The sequence below is a fragment of the Oryctolagus cuniculus genome, chromosome 3, assembly GCF_964237555.1.
Source record: "Oryctolagus cuniculus chromosome 3, mOryCun1.1, whole genome shotgun sequence".
In the NCBI taxonomy this organism is placed as follows: domain Eukaryota; kingdom Metazoa; phylum Chordata; class Mammalia; order Lagomorpha; family Leporidae; genus Oryctolagus; species Oryctolagus cuniculus.
The window spans coordinates 142,125,430-142,146,529 of record NC_091434.1 but is presented as its reverse complement, the minus strand read 5'-3'; the positions used below and the strand labels follow the sequence as shown (position 1 = coordinate 142,146,529).

The following is a 21,100-nucleotide window of genomic DNA, read 5'->3' as shown; positions in this document are numbered from 1 at the left end:
GAAGATACCTGTCAGGTTTAGGATTTGGGGGTCTGAAGAAGGCACTGGAGATGAGACAACCAGTCAAGGAGATGAAGACTTTGTAGAAAGGGCAGCTTAGTGGGGGGACGGCAGGCGGCAGGGGCGGTTCTGCAGCGAGTCTTCAGCCCATCAGGCAGCGGGCAGAGGTCCCCCTTTGAGCTGCCTGTTGGAGGAGGGTGATGGGGACGTGCAGAATACCACAAGGCCGTGATACGGTGGCCTGAGCGTGCAGGAAGCCCTGCTGGTGGCTGCTTATTGAAGCCACTTATTTGCTAGGTGTGGTACAGTCGGTCTGGTGTGTCCTGGGAGTGGTGCTCATAAAAGCTGGTGCCAGGCTGACGGAATATCTGGCGGCGGGGGTGGGGGGTGGGGGTGAAATTCCACTGAGCTCCAGGGTTATCTATGGGTGCCCCATTCTATCAGGTGTTTGGAATTAACTATTTATGCCCCACGGCCTAATAGAGCCTCATGATACCTGGGCCCATGCTGAACACATTAACATTCAATTCGATTCAATTCCTGTTTTCAGCTCATTTCCATGAATGTAACGTCTGCCTTTGTCAAGTTTTTCGAGTTTCTGATCTAAAAGCGTGTTCCTTCAAAGGCACACATCATTTGAGGGGAAGATGAGCCAGTGATGAGATTTCTCCTTTAGAATAAAAGTAGTCACCAGGGCGGATGTTTAGCATGGCAGTTAAGACTCTGGTTGGAATATCTACCTCCCCTTGGAATGCTTGCTTCAAGTCCTGGCTCTGCTTCCAATCCAGCTTCCTGCTAATGTAGACCTTGGGAGATAGCAGGTGATGGCCCAAGTGTTAGTTCTTGCCACTTATTTAGGAGACACAGATTGAATTCCAGGCTTCTGGCTTCAACCTGGCCCAACCTTGGCTATTGTGGGCCTTTAGGGAGTGAGCCAGCAGGTGAAAGATGTCTCTCTCTCTCTCTCTCTGCTTTTCAAATTAAAAAAAAAAAAAAAAAAAAAGCCGGCGGCATGGCTCACTAGGCTAATCCTCTGCCTGCGGCACCAGCACCCTGGGTTCTAGTCCCAGTTGGGGGGCGCCAGATTCTGTCCCGATTGCTCCTCTTCCAGTCCAGCTCTCTGCTGTGGCCCAGGAAGGCAGTGGAGGATGGCCCATATCCTTGGGCCCTGCACCCGCATGAGAGACCAGGAGGAAGCACCTGGCTCCTGGCTTCAGTTCGGCGCAGTGCGCTGGCCGTAGCAGCCATTTGGGGGGTGAACCAACAGAAGGAAGACCTTTCTCTCTGTTTCTCTCTCTCCCACTGTGTAACTCTGCCTGTCAAACAAAAAAAGAGGGTAGACAGTCTTGCTGGATTTCAGATTGGGCTTCACTTTAACATCATTTACACTGCATGCACTTTTCCCCTAGACCCTTCTAGTGCCTAAAACTTCAGGATTATGCTTTTAATGCATTTTATGGCATTTGGAAGCCCTCCAGTGGCCAAACGCTATACCTGTAAAACATCCTTTGGCTATGCTGAAGTATTTAAGTGGGAAGTTAACTTGCACTTTTGCGACTTTGAGATGTATCAAAGACTAACATGGATTGATGGATGAGTTGAGGGATGTAGAGATGGGCTGGCTTGTGACAAAGCAAATATAACAGTGTTGATTGCACAATCCTATACAAAGTCACTGCATCAGTCTTCCAAATGTTCTGCATTTGAGCCTTTATAGAATAAAATTTGAATAAAAATCTCTTAGACTCCGGGTTTATGCCTTATAGTGCATGTTTTTGCAGATTTAGTTAAGATAACATTTAAACTGCTTTTAAATAAAATTTTATTCATTAATAAGTGTAGATTAATTTTTTAAGATTCTGTTTCTTTTTGAAAAGCCTAGGCAATGGGAATGTGAAATAGGGTATAATTTCATTTTTTAAAAATGCCAGGGGCAGGCATTTGTGGTGCAGCAGGTTAAGCTGCCCTCGGCTGTCCGCATTCCATGTTAGAGTGTCAGTCTGAGTCCTGGCTCTTCTTTGCTTCCTATCAATCAGCTTCCTAATAATATACCTGAGAGGCAGCATGAAAATGAAAGTAATTTGCTAAAAGACATTTTAAGTCCATGAAATTATAAAATTATATGTATTTTCCATGAGCTTAATTTTTTTTTTAAATTTACCCACTTGAAAGGTAGAATGACGGAGATATAGACAGACACAGAGATCTTCCATCATCGGGTTCACACCTCAAATGCCTGCAACATCCAGGAGCCAGGAGTTCCATCTGGGTCTCCCATGTGGATGACAGGGGCCCAAATATTTGATTGGAGGGTAGCTATCACCTCCTGCCTCCCAATCACATTAGTAGGAAGCTGGGTTAGAAGCAGGGTAGCTGGGACTTAAACCCAGGCACTCCAATAGAGAATGTAGGCTCAACCTGGCCCAACCTTGGCTATTGTGGGCCTTTAGGGAGTGAGCCAGCAGGTGAAAGTTGTCTCTCTCTCTCTCTCTCTCTCTGCTTTTCAAATTAAAAAAAAAAAAAAAGGCCGGGGGCGTGGCTCACTAGGCTAATCCTCCGCCTGAGGCACCGGCTTAATCTGCTGCACCACAATGCCTGCCCCCTCTACAAGGTTTTTAATGACCCCTCTATATAGAGGTTTCAACATTTTTTGGACTAAAATACACTTATCTTTTAATTCCATATTCCACACTTTTTTTTCTTAAGAACACTTGGATTATTGAAGCAGCCTGTGTTCTGAGCTTCAGGATTTGACTCGCCAAATCCACATTATAAACCTGGGTTGTCACATGAATGGGGCTCATGCCAAGATGGAGAAGTTGCACGCTGCACTGGGTTCAAATCCCAGCTCTCCTCTTGGTTCCAGCCCCCTGATAATGTGCATCCCAAGAGACAAAGGGTGGTAGCTCAAGTATCTGGGCCCCAGACATCCATGTGGGAGACCCCAACTGAGTTCCCAGCTCCTGACTTCAGCTTAGCCAAGCCCTAACAACTGCAGGCCTTTCGGGAGTGAATCAGCCAATGGAAGATGTTCTCTCCTTCTCCCCCCCACCCCCTCTCCTGCTGTCATTGTTACTTCCTTATGAAGAATTACTTAGAGCTGCTGCTTGAATGAAGAATACCTCATCTTCTTTTTTAAGATTTATTTATTTATTTTATTTGAAAGTCAGAGTTAAACAGAGAGAGGAGAGGCAGAGAGAGAGGTCTTCAATCCAATGGTTCACTGCCCAATTGGCCACAACGGCCAGAGCTGTGCTGATCCGAAGCCCGGAGCCAGGAGTTTCTTCCAGGTCTCCCACGTGGGTGCAGGGGTCCAAGGACTTGGGCCATCTTCCACTGCCTTCCCAGGCCACAGCAGAGAGCTGGATCGGAAGTAGAGCAGTTGGGTCTCAAACCAGCACTCGTATGGGATGCCGGTGCTTCAGGCCAGGGCGTTAACCCGCTGTGCCACAGCACCGGCCCCACCTCTTCTAACTCCAGCTCCCTGTCTTTCCATAGCCTTTCATTCAGGGATCAACCTTCCTGCACTGGCAGTGGGTGCTGGAGCACAGCAGGTCAAGACGTCTCTTGGGATGCTCAGAGCGTAAGGTTGAAGCTGCTCTGCTTCCAATCCGGCTTCCTGCTAATGCACCTGGGATGGCGGTGGCAGATGGTCCCAGTGCTTAAATTCCTGTCACCCAGGTGCGAGACCCAGATGGAATTCCTTCCTAGCTGGGGCCTGGTCCAGCTCCTACTGTTGTGACCATTTGGGGAAAAGAACCAGCAGATGGAAGCTCTCTTGCTCTCTCTCTCTCATTCTCAAATAAATAATTATTTCTAGAAATTGGAACCTTGGACAAATTACTTAACCTCTTTCTGCATTTTCATTTCTTCATCAATACAGTGGAAAGCAGAGCTGGTCAGTCAAACAGGGTGGACGCAGTAAACATCACGGGAGTGCTTGCTACATGACTAAGCTGAGGACCGTGGCCTTGGCACCACCCAGCAGAAGGTTTCAGATGGTTGTTTGGAGGCGTAGGGGAGAAGAAGAGGAAGGATTTCATATCTGTTCAGATCTGTGCTAATCCTGATCAAGGTACGAGATTTTCACAGTAGGAATCAGGATGTATCCCATTGTGGCCTTAAAACAATCATTGCTCAGAAGACTACTAGAATGTCTCTCTGTTGTAGAAGCCAGGCGAATGCTTTTCCAGAGCTGGAAATCTTAGAGTTTTACGAAACAAATGGGCACATTCTAAGTATTGAAGGCTTGATATAAGACTTTGAAAATTTCTTGGTATTGAACTACAGCCTTTTTATTTTTATTTTTTTTTAAAGACTTATTTATTTATTTGCAAGTCAGAGTTACACAGAGAGGAGAGGCAGAGAGTGAGGTCTTCCATCCACTGGTTCACTCCCCAGTTGGCCACAACAGTCGGAGCTGAACCGATCCGAAGCCAGGAGCCAGGAGCTTCTTCCTGGTCTCCCACATGGGTGCAGGGGCCCAAGGACTTGGGCCATCTTCTACTGCTTTCCCGGGCCACAGCAGAGAGCTGGATTGAAAGTAGAGCAGTCCGGTCTAGAACTGGCACCCATATGGGATGCTGGCACCGCAGGCCACAGCACTACTAATTCCAAGCTTCAGCCTTTTGGCATTTTTAATGTTCCCACAGCACGTTGTGCTGCCAACCAGGGTGCACATTAGCAAGGTGCTGGAATTGGGAGCAGCGCTGAGACTGCAACCAGCACCCAGATTTTGGGTGCAGGTGTCCCAGGCAGTACTGTAGCAGCTGTGTCAAAACACCCACCTCCACATCTGTGGCTTTTTATTGATCAAAGCAAGGCACAGGGCCAACCCAGTTACTAAGGATGGGAAAACAAACTCTACCTCAGTGGAAGGGGCTACAAAATATGGTGGCCATGATTTGCAGTCTACCACAGTCGCTCACCAAGCTGACTCCAACGTAAATGGACCAAGCAAAATTTCCAGATTCTGACTCTGTTCCTATGACGTGGATCCCATCTTGCCCTGGACACTACCCCATTGCAGGTCAGGAAATAGAGCTTGTGTGGAAAAGCATGTGGATGGCCTTTATCTGTTCTCAAGCTGTTTCGGGGCGGGGTGAGGGGAACAGGGGTTGGTTGGTTGTTTAATTTGAAAGATAGAGTTACAGAAAGAGATAGAGATCTTCCGTCCACTGATTCACCCTTCAAATGGCTGCAGGGGCTGCTCCAGGAGCTTCATCCGGGTCTCCCAGCTGGGTGCAGGGGCTCAAGCACTTGGGCCGTAGTCTGCTGCTTTCCCAGGTGCACTAGCAGAGAACTGGATTAATCAGCCCTTTTCTAGTCAGTTAACTGGCAAACCCAAAATCCTTGCTCTTAAAGCCAAGACATTAGGGTCAGTGGCTTAAAAGTGACGGTTTTGAAAGAGGAGCTAGGTTGAAATTCAGGCTTCGTCATTTTACATCTTTAGAAACATTTTCTAAAGTCTGTATTTCTCAGCAGTGTGTTCAATTCATGGTATCGAGTTGCATTTGCCCACAAAACAGGGGTAACAGCTGCTGTGCAGGCTTGTGTGAAGAGTGAAGAAGGTGTGTGCAGAGATTAGAGCCTGGCACACGGGAAGCCTGCAGCGGGGCGCAGCGGGGCGCAGCGGGGCTGTTAGGGCGGCCTCAGTCTGTGGGAAGGTGTTTTCCCGCGTCAGGATCTGCTCAAGTCTCTTGCAGGATGGTCTGTAGGGCACTCGAGGCTAGGGCCTTTGTAAACCTTCCCAACGGTGAAGCCATCCCAAAAAGCTTTGGGGCCATTAGCTTTCTGAATTTCGGTCTTTCCAGTTTTTTTGACCCACATTCTCTTGGTTTACTTTGCTGCCCCCTTCTGGTGGAATCGGGGAAACAGTGAGCTAATGTTTTAACGCCTACAGTCACTCCAATGGCTACAAACTGTTTTGAATCCTTAGTCAATTTGGGGTAGGCATTTGGCATTTTGGCGGTGAAGCTGCCTCTCTGGATGACCAGATCCCACCCAGGAGTGACTGGGTTCGAGTTCCAGCTCTGCTTTCCTTTCTAGCTCCCTGCTAATACACACCCTGGAAGGCAGCAGGCGATGGCTCAAGCTCTTGGGTCTCTGCCACACACACGGGAGCTGAGAACTGAGTTCCAGGCTCTTGGTTTTGGCCCGGGCTAACCACTGAGGAGCAAACCAGCAGATGGAAGATCTCTCCCTGCCTCTCATATAAAATGAAAATAAATAAATACAATCTTGGGGGGGGGGGAGAAAGTTTAAATGTGGAAATACCTATAAATTTCAATTATTTATGTTATATGGAAATTACTATTATCTATAGACTTCTTAATATTAAAATGAACTGTTCACTTTGGGTGGAAAAGATACAAGAATAGCTTGCTTTTCTGAATGTATTTCACTTTTCTGAAGAAATGAACTGTTTAAATAGCATTTTAATTTTTAAAAAATTTCCTAATGTTAATCTCATCTTGTATGGTTCCAATTTGAAAACCTACATAATAGCCCTAGAATGGTATTTTAAACATTTGGTATAGAAACTGCATGCATGTGTAGTTACTTCAGATACAAGGAGGAAAGGTAAATCCTTAGATTTCTATGTTTAGTACTAATACCGCAAATTATTTAAATGCTTTTTCACATTCATGCTTCGGAAGACATTGGAAATATTCCAGATTGTACATATGTGTACATATACGATGCTAAAGTTTAGAAGGCAGAATACTTTAAAATAAAACATGCATAGCTGATCTATACTTTTATGTACTTATTAAACTGTTACTCCTATTGTGGATTTTTTTCCATCAGGAAAACATGCGGCGAGGCCGGTGCTGTGGAGCGGCGAGTTAAGCCACCACTTGACAACAATGGCATCCCATCGTGGGGCACCGGTTCCGTCCCAGCGGCTCTGCTTCTCATCCAGCTCCTGGCTAACGAGCACGGGAAAGCAGCAGCAGATGGCTCAAGTCCTTGGGCCCCCGCACCCATTGGGAGACCTGGAAGAAGCTCCTGGCTCCTGGCTTTGGCCTGGCCCAGCCCCAGCCATTGGGGTCATTGGGGGAGTAAACTAGCGGATCTGTTTCTCTTCTCTCTCCCCGCCCCCCTCCCCCCAACCTCTGTAGCTCTTTCAAATAAATAAAAAAGTCTTTGAAAAAAAAAAAAACTGAATATGTTCTTTCTGAAATATGGGCAAGCATTCTACAGCCATGGGTGTTCATGACACCAATCATAGAAGCACATAATCGTGTGAACTCTAAACCGAGTAAAACGGCTGGAATCTTTGGAATTCACTTTCCTCAGGAATTCAAAAGAGTCCAGATTCCTTGTAGTCAGAACAGAGTGCCATCTCCTCTAACTACCCAAGCATTGCTGCTTTTCACTGGTTCAGTGAGTCAACTATGTAATTTACAAGATTCAGCAACTTGCACACAGAAGAGGCAACAGGTTGTGGCCAGTCTGTTAAAATAACACAGGTGGTCTTCCAAACTAGATCGCCTGTGCACATACAGTGTCATAAGGGAGGGCCGCTTGTGGAGTGGGGATCTGCAGGTCTTGGTGACAGCCTTTGTCATTCTCCATCAGAAACACAAGTTTCTGGCCTCAAAGAACTAGATCACAAAGATCCAGCATTGGAGACTTAAGTGTTAGAAAACTGAAACTAAGTGACATCTCATTATTTAGAAGACTACCAATAGAACCTGAAAAAAATTTTTTTAAAGATTTTATTTATTTATTTGAGAGGCAGAGCTACAGAGAGGGAGAGACAGAGAGAAAGCACTTCCATCCGCTGGTTCACTCCTGAGATGGCTGCAGTGGCTGGAGCTGAGGAGCCAGGAGCTTCTTCTGGGTCTCCCATGCAGGTGCAGGGTCCCAAGCACTTGGACCATCTTCTACTGCTTTCCCAGGCCGTAATAAAGCTGGATAGAAGAGGAGCCAGGACACAAACTGGCACCCATATGAGATGCCGCTGCCACAGGTGGAGGCTTAGCTCACTACACCACAGTGCCAGCCCCAGAATCTAAATTTTTTAAAAAAGGATTTATTTGTTTGAAAGGCAGAGTTAGGGTGAAGAGGGGACAGAGAGAGAGGAGAGATTGAGAGATCTTCCATCTGCTGGTTCATTTCTCAAAAGGTCCAATAGCCAGGGCTGCGCCAGGCCAAAGCCAGGAGCCTGGAACTCCATCTGGGTCTCCCATTGTGGGTGCAGAGGCCCAAGTACTTGAGCCATCACCTGCTGCCTCCCAGGGTGCATTAGCAGGAAGCTGGAATCTGGGGTGGAGCCAGGACTCAAACTCTGGCTCATCAATGTGAAATGCTGGCGCCCCAAGTGGTGTCTTAACTGCTATGCCAGACACTCATGGTTTGTTTTTTTTGCTACTGAGTTTGAGCTCCTCACATATTCTGGTTATTAACTCTTTGTCAGATGTAACTACAAATATTGTCTCCAACCTGTTGTTTTCTTTCCTATGCAGAAGTTACTCCGTTCGATGAAATTTCATGTGTCAAACTTAAATCTTTTATGTGAAAGGCAGTCTCTCTCTCCTCTCTCTCACATACACACAAAGAGAGAGAGAGAGAGAGAGAGAGAGAGAGAGAGAATCGTCTATCTGCTGGTTCATTCTCCAAATGCCCACAACAGCTGAGGCTGGGCCAGGCCGAAGCAGCCTGGCATTCATTCCAGGTCTCCAGCGTGGGTGGCAGCGCCCCACGCACTTGAGCCATCACCTGCGGCCTCTCGGGGAGAGCAAAAGCACAAAGCTGCATTGGAAGCAGAGGCAGGACTTGATCCCAGATACTTCAGTATGGGATGTGTAAATTCTTCATTTTAAAAATTTACTTATTTATTTCAAAGATAGAGTTACAGAGATAGAGGAGGGGGGAAGAGACAGAGATCTTCCATCCGCCGATTCACTCCTCAAATGACCCCAACAGCCAGAGCTGGGCCAATCCAAAGCCAGGAGCCAGGAGCTTCTCCCAGCTCTCCCATGCAGCTGCAGGGGCCCAAGCACTTGGGCCATCTTTCACTGCTTTCCCAAGTGCATTAGCAGGAAGCTGGATTGGAAGTGGTGTAGTCGGGACTCAAACCAGCAAAACTGGCTGCCCAAAGCTTGACAGATGAGTAGGGTTCATCAGAACGAAGACAAAGAAGGGTGTTTAAGACAGAGTATAGGATGACTACGGTGTGAGGGACCTAGGGGACTCTAGGTAGTTCACTGTAATCAGAACACAAATGTAAGTACAGAAAAGGCCGGAGAAGCCAGCAGCAGACAGGTCTTGAATGGGTGGTGGTCTTGCATGATCTGCTAAGGAGCTTAGACTGTTTCTGGTTCTCCAATTTCCTTATGCAACTGAATCACCTGCAGTTTGTCCAAAATATAAGTCCCTTCCCACAATTCAGATCGAAGTCCAGGGTAGGAAACTTGGAACTGAATTTTCAGGACACTTTGTAAATTTTAGGGTGGGAGAACCTGGACCAAATTTTGAGTTTTCAAGAAACATTACCATAGATAATGAAGAACCTTTAATGATTTTTAGGGAAGAAGAAACAATTAGAAAAAGTCAAGTGGAGGTAAGATTGGCCTTCTAGAAGATGCATCTGGTGGATTGAACAGACTGGAACCTAGAGTGCAGAATGAACCGGGTAACTGGCAGGAGTAATAAAAGAAAGGTTTGGAGAAGGTTAAGCTGCAGCCTGCAATGCTGGCTTCCCAGAAGCACTCAGTTCGAGTCCCAGCTGCTCCACTTCTGATCCAGCTCCCTGCTAATGCACCTGGGCCCCTGCCACCCACGTGGGAGACCCCAAGGGAACTCCTGGCTCTGGCCTGGCCCTGCCATTTTGTACATTTTGGGAGTAAATCAGTGGATGGAAGCTCTCTCTCTCTCTTCTCTATTTGTAAACAGAATCTTAAAAAAAAAAAATTCTGAAGATCCAGATAAAAACAAAATATTTATATTTTTATTTATAAAATAAAGCTAAGGTGCTGGCGCTGTGGCATAGTGGGTAAAGCCGCCACCTGCAGTGCCAGCATCCCATATGGGTGCCAGTTTGAGTCCCAGCTGCTCCACTTCCAATCCAGTTCTCTGTGCTAATGTGCTAGGAAAGCAGTAAAAGATGGCCCAAGTGCTAGGGCCCCCATACCTGTATGGGAGACCTGGAGGAAACTCCAGTCTCCTGGCTTTGGATGGGCGCAGCTCTGGCCATTGCGGCCATTTGGGGAGTGAACCAGCAGATGGAAGAGCTCTCTCTCTCTCTCTCTCTGCCTCTCTGTAACTCTAACTTTCAAATAAATAAATCTTCAAAATGAAAGAAAAAAAGCTAAGAAACTACACCATTATCTTGCAGTGGGCAACGATTTCTACAAGAGTCCAGTATTAATTATAAAAAGCATTAACTATAAAAGAAAAGAGCAATAACTTGGACTAAATTTAGGAACTTCTATTTATCAAAACAAAACACCAGCAACAGAGTGAAAAGGCAGACCAGTGCACTCCCAGGATTAAAATGCAGAATATATACTTAATTCTAACTAATCAGTAAGAAATAGACAACCCAAGAGAAAACAGGTGAATTACAGAATTAGTTTGTGTATACTCTGGTTTACTTGAAACTGTCAAACAGTATCTATTTCGACTTGACCAGGTAGCTCACAAGAGGATCTCCACATAGTCGTGAGCACCTGAGAAAGTGCTCAGCTTCATCAATCATCAGGGAAATACATATCTGTGGGGAGCAACTCGGACTAGACTAAGTTACTGGAATTAAGACTTATTCTATGCATCTGCTCTCCCACAATATGGCGCTGAGAAGGGAGTAACAACTTCTACGCAGCTGCCTCTTGCCAACTTGGGTGATGACCTGCGGGAGTGGATCCTGCTCCTGATTGGAGGAGAGCAGCGTACTCGGCGTGTGGGTAGCAGAGTTGGGATTGGCGGAAGAGGACTATAAAGGAGGAGAGAGACAACATGCACCAGGAACATCTATCTGAAGGAACACCTGAGGAACATCTGAGCAGCCCCCGAAAGAGCCGGCCGGCGGTGTGCCGCTCCCCCGCGGAAGTGGGGAAAGTGGCTAGGGGGAACCGCCCTTCCACGGAGGTGGAAGGGTCGGTAGCCAACCCGGGAAGGACCAGCAGCAAACCCGGGGAGGGCCGAGCAGACAAAAGAACAGCGCAGGGTCCTGTGTCATTCCTCCACGAAGAGGGGGAGCGACACATATCCAGATCACATAGCAAGATCACTTCTTAAATGTTTAAACTGAATTATTAACCACACTAACCATCAGCTTAGCAAAGACTTCCAACAATTATTACACCACTTTGGAAAACCATGTGGTGTTATCTACCAAAGCTCAAATATATATATGCATATCCTACAACTGGACTCATATACCCAACAGATGTATGTATGTTCACCAAGACACAAGCCAAAATGTCCACAGCATCAAATGCCTACTAATAGTAGAACAAACTGTAGCATATAACACATAACACAAAGGTCTGTACCAATGGAAAAGAAACAAATGCTACCTGTATGTAAAGGAAGAAATCCCAAGAAGCCTAGGGTGGAAGCTTCTGAGGCCAATGCTGTTTCACTGCTTGAACAAGGTGGTGATCACACTCACATGGGTGTGTCTACTTTAAGACGATTAATGCTTTTTGTACCCTTAAGAATACGGAGTGCCAGTACTGGTGCTGTGGTGTAGTAAGCTAAGCCTCTGCCTGCACTGGCGGCATCCCATATGGGTGCTGGTTTGTGTCCCAGCTGCTCCTCTTCTGATCCAGCTCTCTGCTTGTGGTCTGGGAAAGCAGTGGAAAATGGCTCAAGTGCTTGAGCCCCTGCACCCCTGTGGAAGAGCCAGAAGAAGCTCCTGGCTCCCAAGAGGCCCAGCTCCGGCTGTTGTGGCCATCTGAGGAGTGAACCAGTGGACTGACGACCTTTCTTTCTGTCTCTCCCTCTTTGTCTGTAACTCTACCTCTCAAATAAATATCTTAAACCAACAAACAAATAAACTTCAATGAAGCTATTCTAAGAAATCTCTTCCTGGGGCCGGCACTGTGGCGCAGTAGGTTAATCCTCTGCCTGCAGTGCCAGCATCCCATACGGGCGCTGGTTCTAGTCCCGGCTGCTCCTCTTCCAATCCAGCTCTCTGCTATGATCTGGGAAAGCAGTAGAAGATGGCCCAAGTCCTTAGGCCCCTGCACCTGGGAAGAAGCCCCTGGCTCCTGGCTTCGGATCAGCGCAGTTCCAGCCATTCTGGCCATTTGGGGAGTGAACCAATGGAAGGAAGACCTTTCTCTGTCTCTCCCTCTCACTGTCTGTAACTCTACCTCTCAAATAAAATAAATCTTAAAAAAAAATCTCTTCCCAACAAAAAATATGAACGATTTCAGTATCATATTACACAGCTCATCAAATCTGCAAAAAGGCTAAAATTTTTTTGTTCTCTTTTACTTTAGTTCAAATTTCATTCACAACATTACCATTTCTTTACGACAAAAACACTTACAAAAACTTTTAAGTTCTAAGGGATAACATGAAGAGCATTTAGATTTTTTTTTTTTAAAAGACTGATTTATTTATTTGAAAGTCAGAGTTACAGAGGGAAAGACAGGAGAGATCTTCTGTCTGCTGGGTCACTCCTCAGATGGCCACAACAGTCAGAGCTGAGCCAGAACTTCACTGGGGTCTCCCACGTGGGTGACAGAGGCTTGACCACTTGGGCCATCTTCCATTGCTTTTCCCAGACCATGAGCAGGCAGCAGGTTAGATAGAAATGGAGCAGCCGGGACTCGAACTGATACCCATGGGATGCTGGCATTGCCAAGTATTTAACTTTGATAATATTCTAACACAAAGTTATAGTATTATTTTTTTCTTTAAAACAATGCCATTCTATTAATATAAGGTTACTCTCTCTCATTTTTTTTTTTAATATGCAGAGGTAGGAAGAAACAGTTCTGTTTTCCTAACCACACTTTGGTGGGTGTTCTATCAGGACATTTGATGGTGGGTTAATAATGATAAGGAGGAAAATGGTTTGGCTCAAGGATAAAAGCCATGTTTGTTTTGCAGGAGGCACAAAGAAATTAAAGTCCATTCACATTTATCGCAAGGACCAAGCCAGCAAAGAAGCCGATATTAAGTCTAAATTCCCAAGAATAGGGAATGAAAAAACCAAGACAACACATAGGCACTGTAAAATTGTTTTTGTTGTTTTAATGGCAGGTCAAATATTCTGAAACATACATATAATCTGATAGTCTTCTAATCCCAGTTGAGTTCAAATATTAAAGTAACACACACAAGCTAAGAGACTTCAATATTGTTCCAAGGCACTTACTGAATCTCCATGACTAGTTGAAAACAAGGACAATTAAGATGAACAATTAGACAGTATATAATATAAAAATAACTTTTTGCTTACAATTTACAAAATGTATTATTACAATCTTTGATCTCTGATAACCTGCAATGCTGGCTGCATGAATCCAGCAATTTTAAAATTCAGAAACTATTTTCTAAAACTTCAGGGCAAATAATTTACAAATAAAGTACACAAAGATTTAGACCATGCAGAAATTTCTTACATCTTCTGTTAATAATATTTTATGACTGCAACTTTATCAAGTTATATACCTACTTGCCCTGTACATATACAAAATAATGCATACATGATAAAACAGCAAAAGAGTAGTCCTTAAAGTCAATTTATCATAAAAGTATTACTATATTAACATGTCTACAAGCAGCGTTGTAACAGGGTTAAAAGACATTAAGGCAATAATACTTGAAGTTACAAAATAAAACCATATGTAATACTTTTTCCTAAGTGTAGTATAAGGCAGGTAGATGGTCCCAGCAAAAAATATTAAGGTAACAACCTACACTGCTGTTAGTCCCACATTTGAAAGATGGAATACTATAAATCTGGCTTTTGGTGGCACTTGGATTTTCCAGTATAATTTAAAGTGTCTTTTAGCTCCCTGAATCATGTCCATTCTGAAGGAGGATCTCTTGGTCCTTTAGGTCTTCCACAGCGATTACCAAAACCTACAGAAAAAAAGATACCACAATAACTGATTGGTGTTTGAAAAAACTTTCACACTCCAAGTCTGTGGACATTATCATTTTCAGGAACAAAGAAATTTTTATATGAGAATTTAGAATTTGAACCAAATAACACTTGGTAGGTAGATGCAAAACAATTGTAAACACTTATAATTGTAAATTTATTTTGAAAATAATTGCTACTTTTAACATCATGCTAAAAATACAACCAATCTTATGACACAAGAAAAGCATGTAAGATACATAGATTTTCCAACAAAAAGGATTTTTTTATAGTTTGATTTTTAATCACAGTGTGAAATAGAATTAAGTGTTTCACTTCTTTCAGGATTAATTCCAAGCAAGTTTAATCAGACATATTTTATTTTTGGCAAACACCATATTAGAACCTGAGTAGAGCAAAGTCAAAAATTTTATGAAAAACTTGAAACAATGGCAAGTGACTTTTTTTCATTCTTGCATGCTTTGCTTTTTAAAAATTATTCGTTAAACAAATTACCGATATCTGTGGCTTCTGATGGACTTTCTGATATTTGATCTTTCTTGTCACTGAAAATAGGTGGACATTCTGCACAAGATTCTGTGTGAATACTTGCTGATAGATGATCTAAAATGCAGAAACAAAGCCCTTGTTAATCACCATCCTTAGCAGCAGCACACTCAAAACTCTGGCATTGTTTTAATGTGGGCAGTGCATTACAAGTTCTGCTTTCTTTTTCTTAAGATACCTTTATTTATTTGAAATGCAGGGTTCTAGAGAAACAGGAAGAGACAGAGAGAAAGAGATCTTCCACCTGCTGGTTCACTCCCTAAATGGCTGCAACGGCCATGGCTGGGTCAGTTCAAAGCCAGGAGCTTGGAACTCCATCTAGGTCTCCTATGTGGGTGTAGAGGCCCAGGTAGTTTGGGCCATCTTCCATTGTTTTCTCAGACTTAAACATTTAGCAGAGAGCTGGACTGGAAGTGGAGCAGCCAGAACTCTAAATGGTGCTCATCTGGGATGCTGGTGTCGCAGGTGGCAGCTTAACCCACTGGGCCATAACACTGGCCTGCTTTTTTTTTTTTTTTTTTTAATTTTTATTTTATTTATTTGAAATGTAGAGTGACAGAAACAAAGGGAAAGACAGAGAGAAAGCAATCTTCCATCTGGTTCAGTCCCTAAATGGCTGCAAAGGCTGGTGCTGGGCCAGCCTAAAGCCAGGAGCCTAGAACTCCATCCTGATCTCCTACATGAGTGGCAGAGGCCCAAGCACCTGGGCCATATTCTGCTGCCTTCCCAGATGCATGAGCGAGGAGATGGATGGGAAGTGAACAGCAGGACTCTGTTGCTTTGATAATGGCACGCCAGTGTCGCAGGCAGTGGCTTATTAACCCGCTGCACCACAACGCTGGCCCCAATTCTGTTTTTAAATCATAGTTTATTCACTTAGTTATTAATGCATAATACTGGTTTCAAAAGAAATTAACTACTGTGATCCATTCTTTTTTTCAGAACCTTTACTGTAATCTCCTACATTTGTGGAAAGAACCTTTTTAGAAATTGGAAATACAAATAGATGACTCCCATCTTCTAATGCTTGTATCTACAAAGGGGTTGGCAAATAAACTTCTTATAGAAAATAAGTCTAGAGAATAAGTATTTTAAGTTTTGCAAGCCACATAAGATCTCTGTCACATATTCTTTCTTAGTTCGTTGGCTTTTGTTTTTAAACACCTCTGTAAAAAAGAAAAAGGTGGGGTGGGTATCTTGGCCTAATGGTTAAGTTGCCACCACTTGAGATCCTTGCATTCCATATTGGAGCACCCGTGCTTGATACCCACCTCCAGCTCCTGATTCCAGCTTCCTTCTCGCTAATGCATATCCTGGGAGGCAGTGGTGACAAGTATTTGGATCCCTCCCACTCACAAGTGGGGAAATATGACAGAGTTCCTGTCTCCCAGCTTCCACCCAGCCCAGGCCTGGCCTGAATGAACACTTGGGGAGTCAGCAGATGGGAGCTCTTCCTCTGTGCTTCTCAAATAAATGTAAAATATAATAGATACAGCTCCTAGCAGAGGACTTCGTGTAGACTAAGTAAGAAACACATACACCCTCTCTCTCTCTCTCTCTCTATATATATATACACACATATATACATATATTATATATGTATATAATACACACACACATAACGAAAAGCCATATGTTCAGTTCAAAGGCACAATAAAAAAACAATAAGCCAATTGTTGAATTAGGTCTGTGAGTTGCAGATTGCCAGTCCCTGGTCTCGTGGGAAACAGATACATACATCAATTATTATAGCAGCATATAAATCTTCTAGCAAAACCACACACGCAGCGCAAGGGGGGCAGAGAGGAGACAGATTTAGAGGACACCAGTAACAGTGTAAGTCAGTTTGGCTCCCTATGCTTCTAGTCTTTTCATTATAATAGACCGCATCAGAAAGGAGATAGCGAGTTTATGAGACAGACTACACCCAGTAGACCAAGATCCAGGCTGGGAGTATGAGAGAGAAGAGCTGAAGAATGGTAGGTAGGATCAGAAATGATAGAATTGAAGGAACTGTACAGGCCATTTGATAAGTTGCATTTATGATCACTGATTTATAAAAAGAAATAAATAACTTATTTTAGTTTGATAAGTTAAAGTAACATTTAGAAAAAATTTCTAGAGCCAACATTGTGGCATAGCAGGTAAAGCTGCTGTCTTCAACTTTGGCATCCCATATGGCCATTGGCTGGTGTCCCGACTGCTCTGCTTCTGATCCAGCTCCCTGCTACTGGCTTGCAAAAAGCATCTGAGGATGGCTCAGGTGTTTGGGCCTCTACCACCCTCGCAGGAGGCTGGGTTGGTGCTCCTGGCTCCTGGCTTCAGTCTGGCCCAGCCCTGGCTGTTGTGGTTATCTGGGGAGTAAACCAGCAGACAGAAATCTCTGTCTCTCCCTCTCTTTCTGTAACCCTGACTTTCAAATAAAATAAATCTCTAAAAAAATTTTTTTGGACAGGAATTTCCTCCAGATTCTCACCATGGGTGGAGGGGCCCAAGCACTTGGGTCATCCTCTGCTGCCTTCCCAGGCCATCAGCAAGTAGCTGGATTGGGTGTGGAGCAGCCAGCTTTCAAACCTATGCCCATAGAGGACGCCAGCATCGCAGGCAGGGGCTTAATCTGCTATGTTACAACACCGGCCCCTAAAAAAATCTGATTAAAAAAATTAAGATTTATTAAAAATTTTTTTTTCTGGGGCCGGCGCTGTGGTGCAGCGGGTTAAAGCTCTGGCTTGAAGTGCTGGCATCCCATACGGGTGCCGGTTCTAGTCCCGGCTGCTCCACTTCCAATCCAGCTCTCTGCTGTGGCCTGAGAAAGCAGTGGAAGATGGCCCAAGTTCTTGGGCCCCTGCACCCACATGGGAGACCCGGAGGAAGCTCCTGGCTCCTGGCTTCGGATTGGATCAGCTCCGGCCATTGTGGCCATCTGGGGAGTGAACCAGCAGATGGAAGACCTCTCTCTCTGTCTCTTTCTCTGTAACTCTTTGAAATAAATAATAAAAAATAAATAAATATTAAAAAAAATTTTTTTTTCTAACTTGGCATTGTAACAGTGGTTTGAGCTATAAAATTTCACTCATCTATACAGTTGTAAAAGGACAAAAGAAGATTTCTAAAAAAATTGATTCTTAATTTATATTAAGATTATTAAGATATTAAGATATTAATATTAATATATTAAGATATTAAATTAATAAAATTCTTATTTTATTTGATAGGCAGAGAGAGAGAGAAAGAGAGAGAGGGAGGGAGGGAGGGAGGGAGGGAAGGAGGGAGAGAGGGAGGGAGCTGGTTTAGGCTGAAGCCAGGAGTCTGAAATTCAATAATCTGGGTCTCCATGTTGGTGATAGGCACTTAACTACCTGAGCCATCACCTGCTGCCTCCTGGGTGCTCATTTAGTAGGAAGCTGAATCAGAAGTGGAGCAGGGGCCGGCGCCGCGGCTCACTAGGCTAATCCTCCGCCTTGCGGCGCTGGCACACCGGGTTCTAGTCCTGGTCAGGGCGCTGGATTCTGTCCCGGTCGCTCCTCTTCCTGTCCAGCTCTCCATTGTGGCCTGGGAGAGCAGTGGAGGATGGCCCAAGTGCTTGTGCCCTGCACCCCATGGGAGACCAGGAGAAGCACCTGGCTCCTGGCTTCAGATCAGCGCGGTGCGCTAGTCCCAGCGGCCATTGCGGGGTGAACCAACGGAAAAGGAAGACCTTTCTCTCTGTTTCTCTCTCACTGTCCACTCTGCCTGTCAAAAAAAAAAAAAAAAAAAAAAAAAAAAAAAAAAGAGAGAGAGAGAGAGAAGTGGAGCAGGAACTTGAACCTAGGGACTCCTACATGGGATCTGAAGTCCCAGAAAGAGACTTAATTAATGCGTTAATCACCTGTGCTTAAGACAACTGTTTTTTTTTTTTTATAAGTTTATTTTATTTATTTATTTTTTGACAGGCAGAGTGGACAGTGAGAGAGACAGAGAGAAAGGTCTTCCTTTTTTCCGTTGGTGCACCCCCCAATGGCTGCTTGCGGCCGGCGCACTGCGGCCAGTGCACCGTGCTGATCCGAAGCCAGGAGCCAGGTGCTTCTCCTGGTCTCCCATGTGGGTGCAGGGCCCAAGCACTTGGGCCATCCTCCACTGCACTCCCTGACCACAGCAGAGAGCTGGACTGGAAGAGGAGCAACCGGGACAGAATCCGGCGCCCCAACCGGGACTAGAACCCAGGGTGCTGGCGCCGCAGGCAGAGGATTAGCCTAGTGAGTCGCAGCGCCGGCCAAAACAACTGATTTTTATAGAACCAATTCTTTTTTTTTTTTTTTTAATTTATTTCACAGGTAGAATATAGATAGTGAGAGAGAGAGACAGAGACAGAGAGAAAGGTCTTCCTTCCGTTGGTTCACCCCCAAAATGGCCGCCACGGCCGGTGCAGAGGCCCAAGGACTTGGGCCATCCTCCACTGCCCTCCTGGAAGAGGAGCAACCGGGACTAAAACCCGGCACCCATATGGGATGCTGGCACTGCAGGCAGAGATTAGCCAAGTGAGCCATGGGGCCGGTTCATCACCTACATAAATCTAAAGAATTTATTCAAGTCAGGATCTAGCTTCTAAGTGTTTTTATAAACAAGAGAAAATAAAAACAAGAAACTATCTAAAAATAATTTCATTGCCATTAATCTGCATCTACTGATAATAAATTCTCTCATGATGTTTCCAGATCAGTACCAGATAGGAGGAATTAACTTGAAAGAATTATACTACATAAATTAAGTTTCTAGAAAATTTGTTCTAGATATTTTCCATACAGAAATGACCAAATGCAGCGGGTTAATGCCCTGGCCTGAAGCGCTGGCATCCCATATGGGCGTCGGTTCTAGTCCTGGCAGCTCCACTTCCAACCCAGCTCTCTGCTATGGCCTGGGAAAGCAGTGGAAGATGGCCCAAGTGCTTGGGACCCCTGCACCAGCGTGGGAGACCTAGAAGAAGCTCCTGGCTCCTAGAACTTCGGATCGGTGCAGCTCCAGCTGTTGTGGCCATCTGGGGAGTGAAGCAGCGGATGGAAGACCTCTCTCTCTGTCTCTACCTCTCTCTGTAACTCTTTCAAATAAATAAATAAATATTAAAAAAAAAAAAAAAAGAAATGGCCAAACAGCACAAACCATACAATATTCTATTTTATAGAAATTAATCTATAAAATCTACAGCAAAAAAGAAAAACTCTTAATTACTTACCACATTTTTCATTTCCAGAGGTTATCAAGCCCTAAAAAAGACATTTAATAGCTATTACAATACATTTACTTTATGTACAAATAATGGTTATGGGGGGCTTCAAAAGGTTTGCAGAAAAATGAAATTTAAAGAGTATTACAAATTCTCCATTAACTTTTGGATGCCCCCTGCATATTCCAAGAAATTAGAATCAGAGGAAAAGAAAACAATGATATTTTCAATTGGGTTTGTAATTTTTAAAAACATTATGTTATTGTATACTGGCAATACAAGTTTCTAGATGTAAACTTAAAAAGGAGCTACCACACAAAGGAACATAAACATTGCTGCACTCTGTAAGCTATCTACCCCATTTCATCAAATTACGGCATCACCAATTAAGACAGCCCTTTGTGGGTTATCAGTATTTTGTGTGCCCCTCAATATATGTCATGTTTTACAAGCAATTTTAAGATGTATCTTATTTTTAAATATTAAAATATGGGGGAAAATACTAATGATAATGAAAAATGATGTTTCTCGTGGCCAAAATATTATTAAACTACTAAATCATTTCCTGAACATGAGAAAAATCTAGGGTTGCTAGAACACCACTCTTACGATGGGGAAAAAATCTAGGAAAGTACCATGACCCTGAAAATAGTAACTTCTGTTCCAGTCATACCTCCAAAATGCTCTGGAACACGGCCTAATTTATACACTTCAAAATCAGCTTGAGAAAATAATGTTCTGAAGTCACGGCTTATGCAGGTCAGGTTGCCTTTTTTAAGAATTTCAGGTTCTACATTTTCTATCAACTTTCATCTGAAATCTTAGCACAAAAATGCTGATCAAAAATTAAACTATATAGACTAGTTTCAAGGTGACAGTCCTAACTACTAGAATGTAAGTTAACCAGGAGTCAAAATATTAAGCTATACTTGCTCCAATCCTAAAGTACTCACTTCACACTTTGTTTGTTCAGACTGTTCCTGATTTTGAAGTTCACTCCATTCAGATCTTGTAGGTGTATCTGAGAAAAATGAAAATCTTATAATTAACATCTTCAATTTCTTTGCATTAAGTGATATGTAAAAAATTCTGTAGATTTTCCTTATTTTTATAATGAGAACAGACATGAAACTGACAAAAATTACCCATGTCAAATTTTTTAAAAACATTTATTTTTATTTGAAAGGCAGAGAAACACACAGAAATCTCCTAACAGCTGGTGACTCCCCAAGTTCCTGAAATAGCTAGGGCTGGGCCAGGCTTAAGCCAAGAGTTCTGAA

General features: G+C 44.0%; 1 protein-coding gene and 1 long non-coding RNA gene across 4 annotated transcripts in view; one reads left to right on the top strand and one right to left on the bottom strand.

Annotated features, from left to right (window-relative positions):
- Window positions 1–21,100, top strand: part of LOC103348689 (uncharacterized) — an 85,261-nt gene that overhangs the window by 54,722 nt on the left and 9,439 nt on the right. The window contains exon 4 of one of the 2 annotated variants that reach the window (XR_011387395.1): window positions 6,811–7,165. The exons of the other annotated variant lie outside the window; for it this stretch is intronic. This is a non-coding gene — a long non-coding RNA (uncharacterized lncRNA). Of the gene's footprint in view, window positions 1–6,810; window positions 7,166–21,100 lie in introns of those variants that run through there. 2 annotated transcript variants of the gene reach the window in all.
- The window catches only part of PTPN12 (protein tyrosine phosphatase non-receptor type 12), a 98,113-nt gene continuing 90,206 nt past the window's right edge, over window positions 13,194–21,100 (bottom strand). For both annotated transcript variants that reach the window (XM_070071196.1, XM_008258311.4), the window contains exons 15-18: window positions 20,774–20,841; window positions 19,830–19,860; window positions 14,570–14,677; window positions 13,194–14,052 (exon numbers count right to left, since the gene is read on the bottom strand). In XM_070071196.1, the coding sequence (XP_069927297.1) occupies window positions 13,991–14,052; window positions 14,570–14,677; window positions 19,830–19,860; window positions 20,774–20,841 (269 nt within the window). In that variant the 3' untranslated portion in view covers window positions 13,194–13,990. The remainder of the gene's footprint in view (window positions 14,053–14,569; window positions 14,678–19,829; window positions 19,861–20,773; window positions 20,842–21,100) is intronic.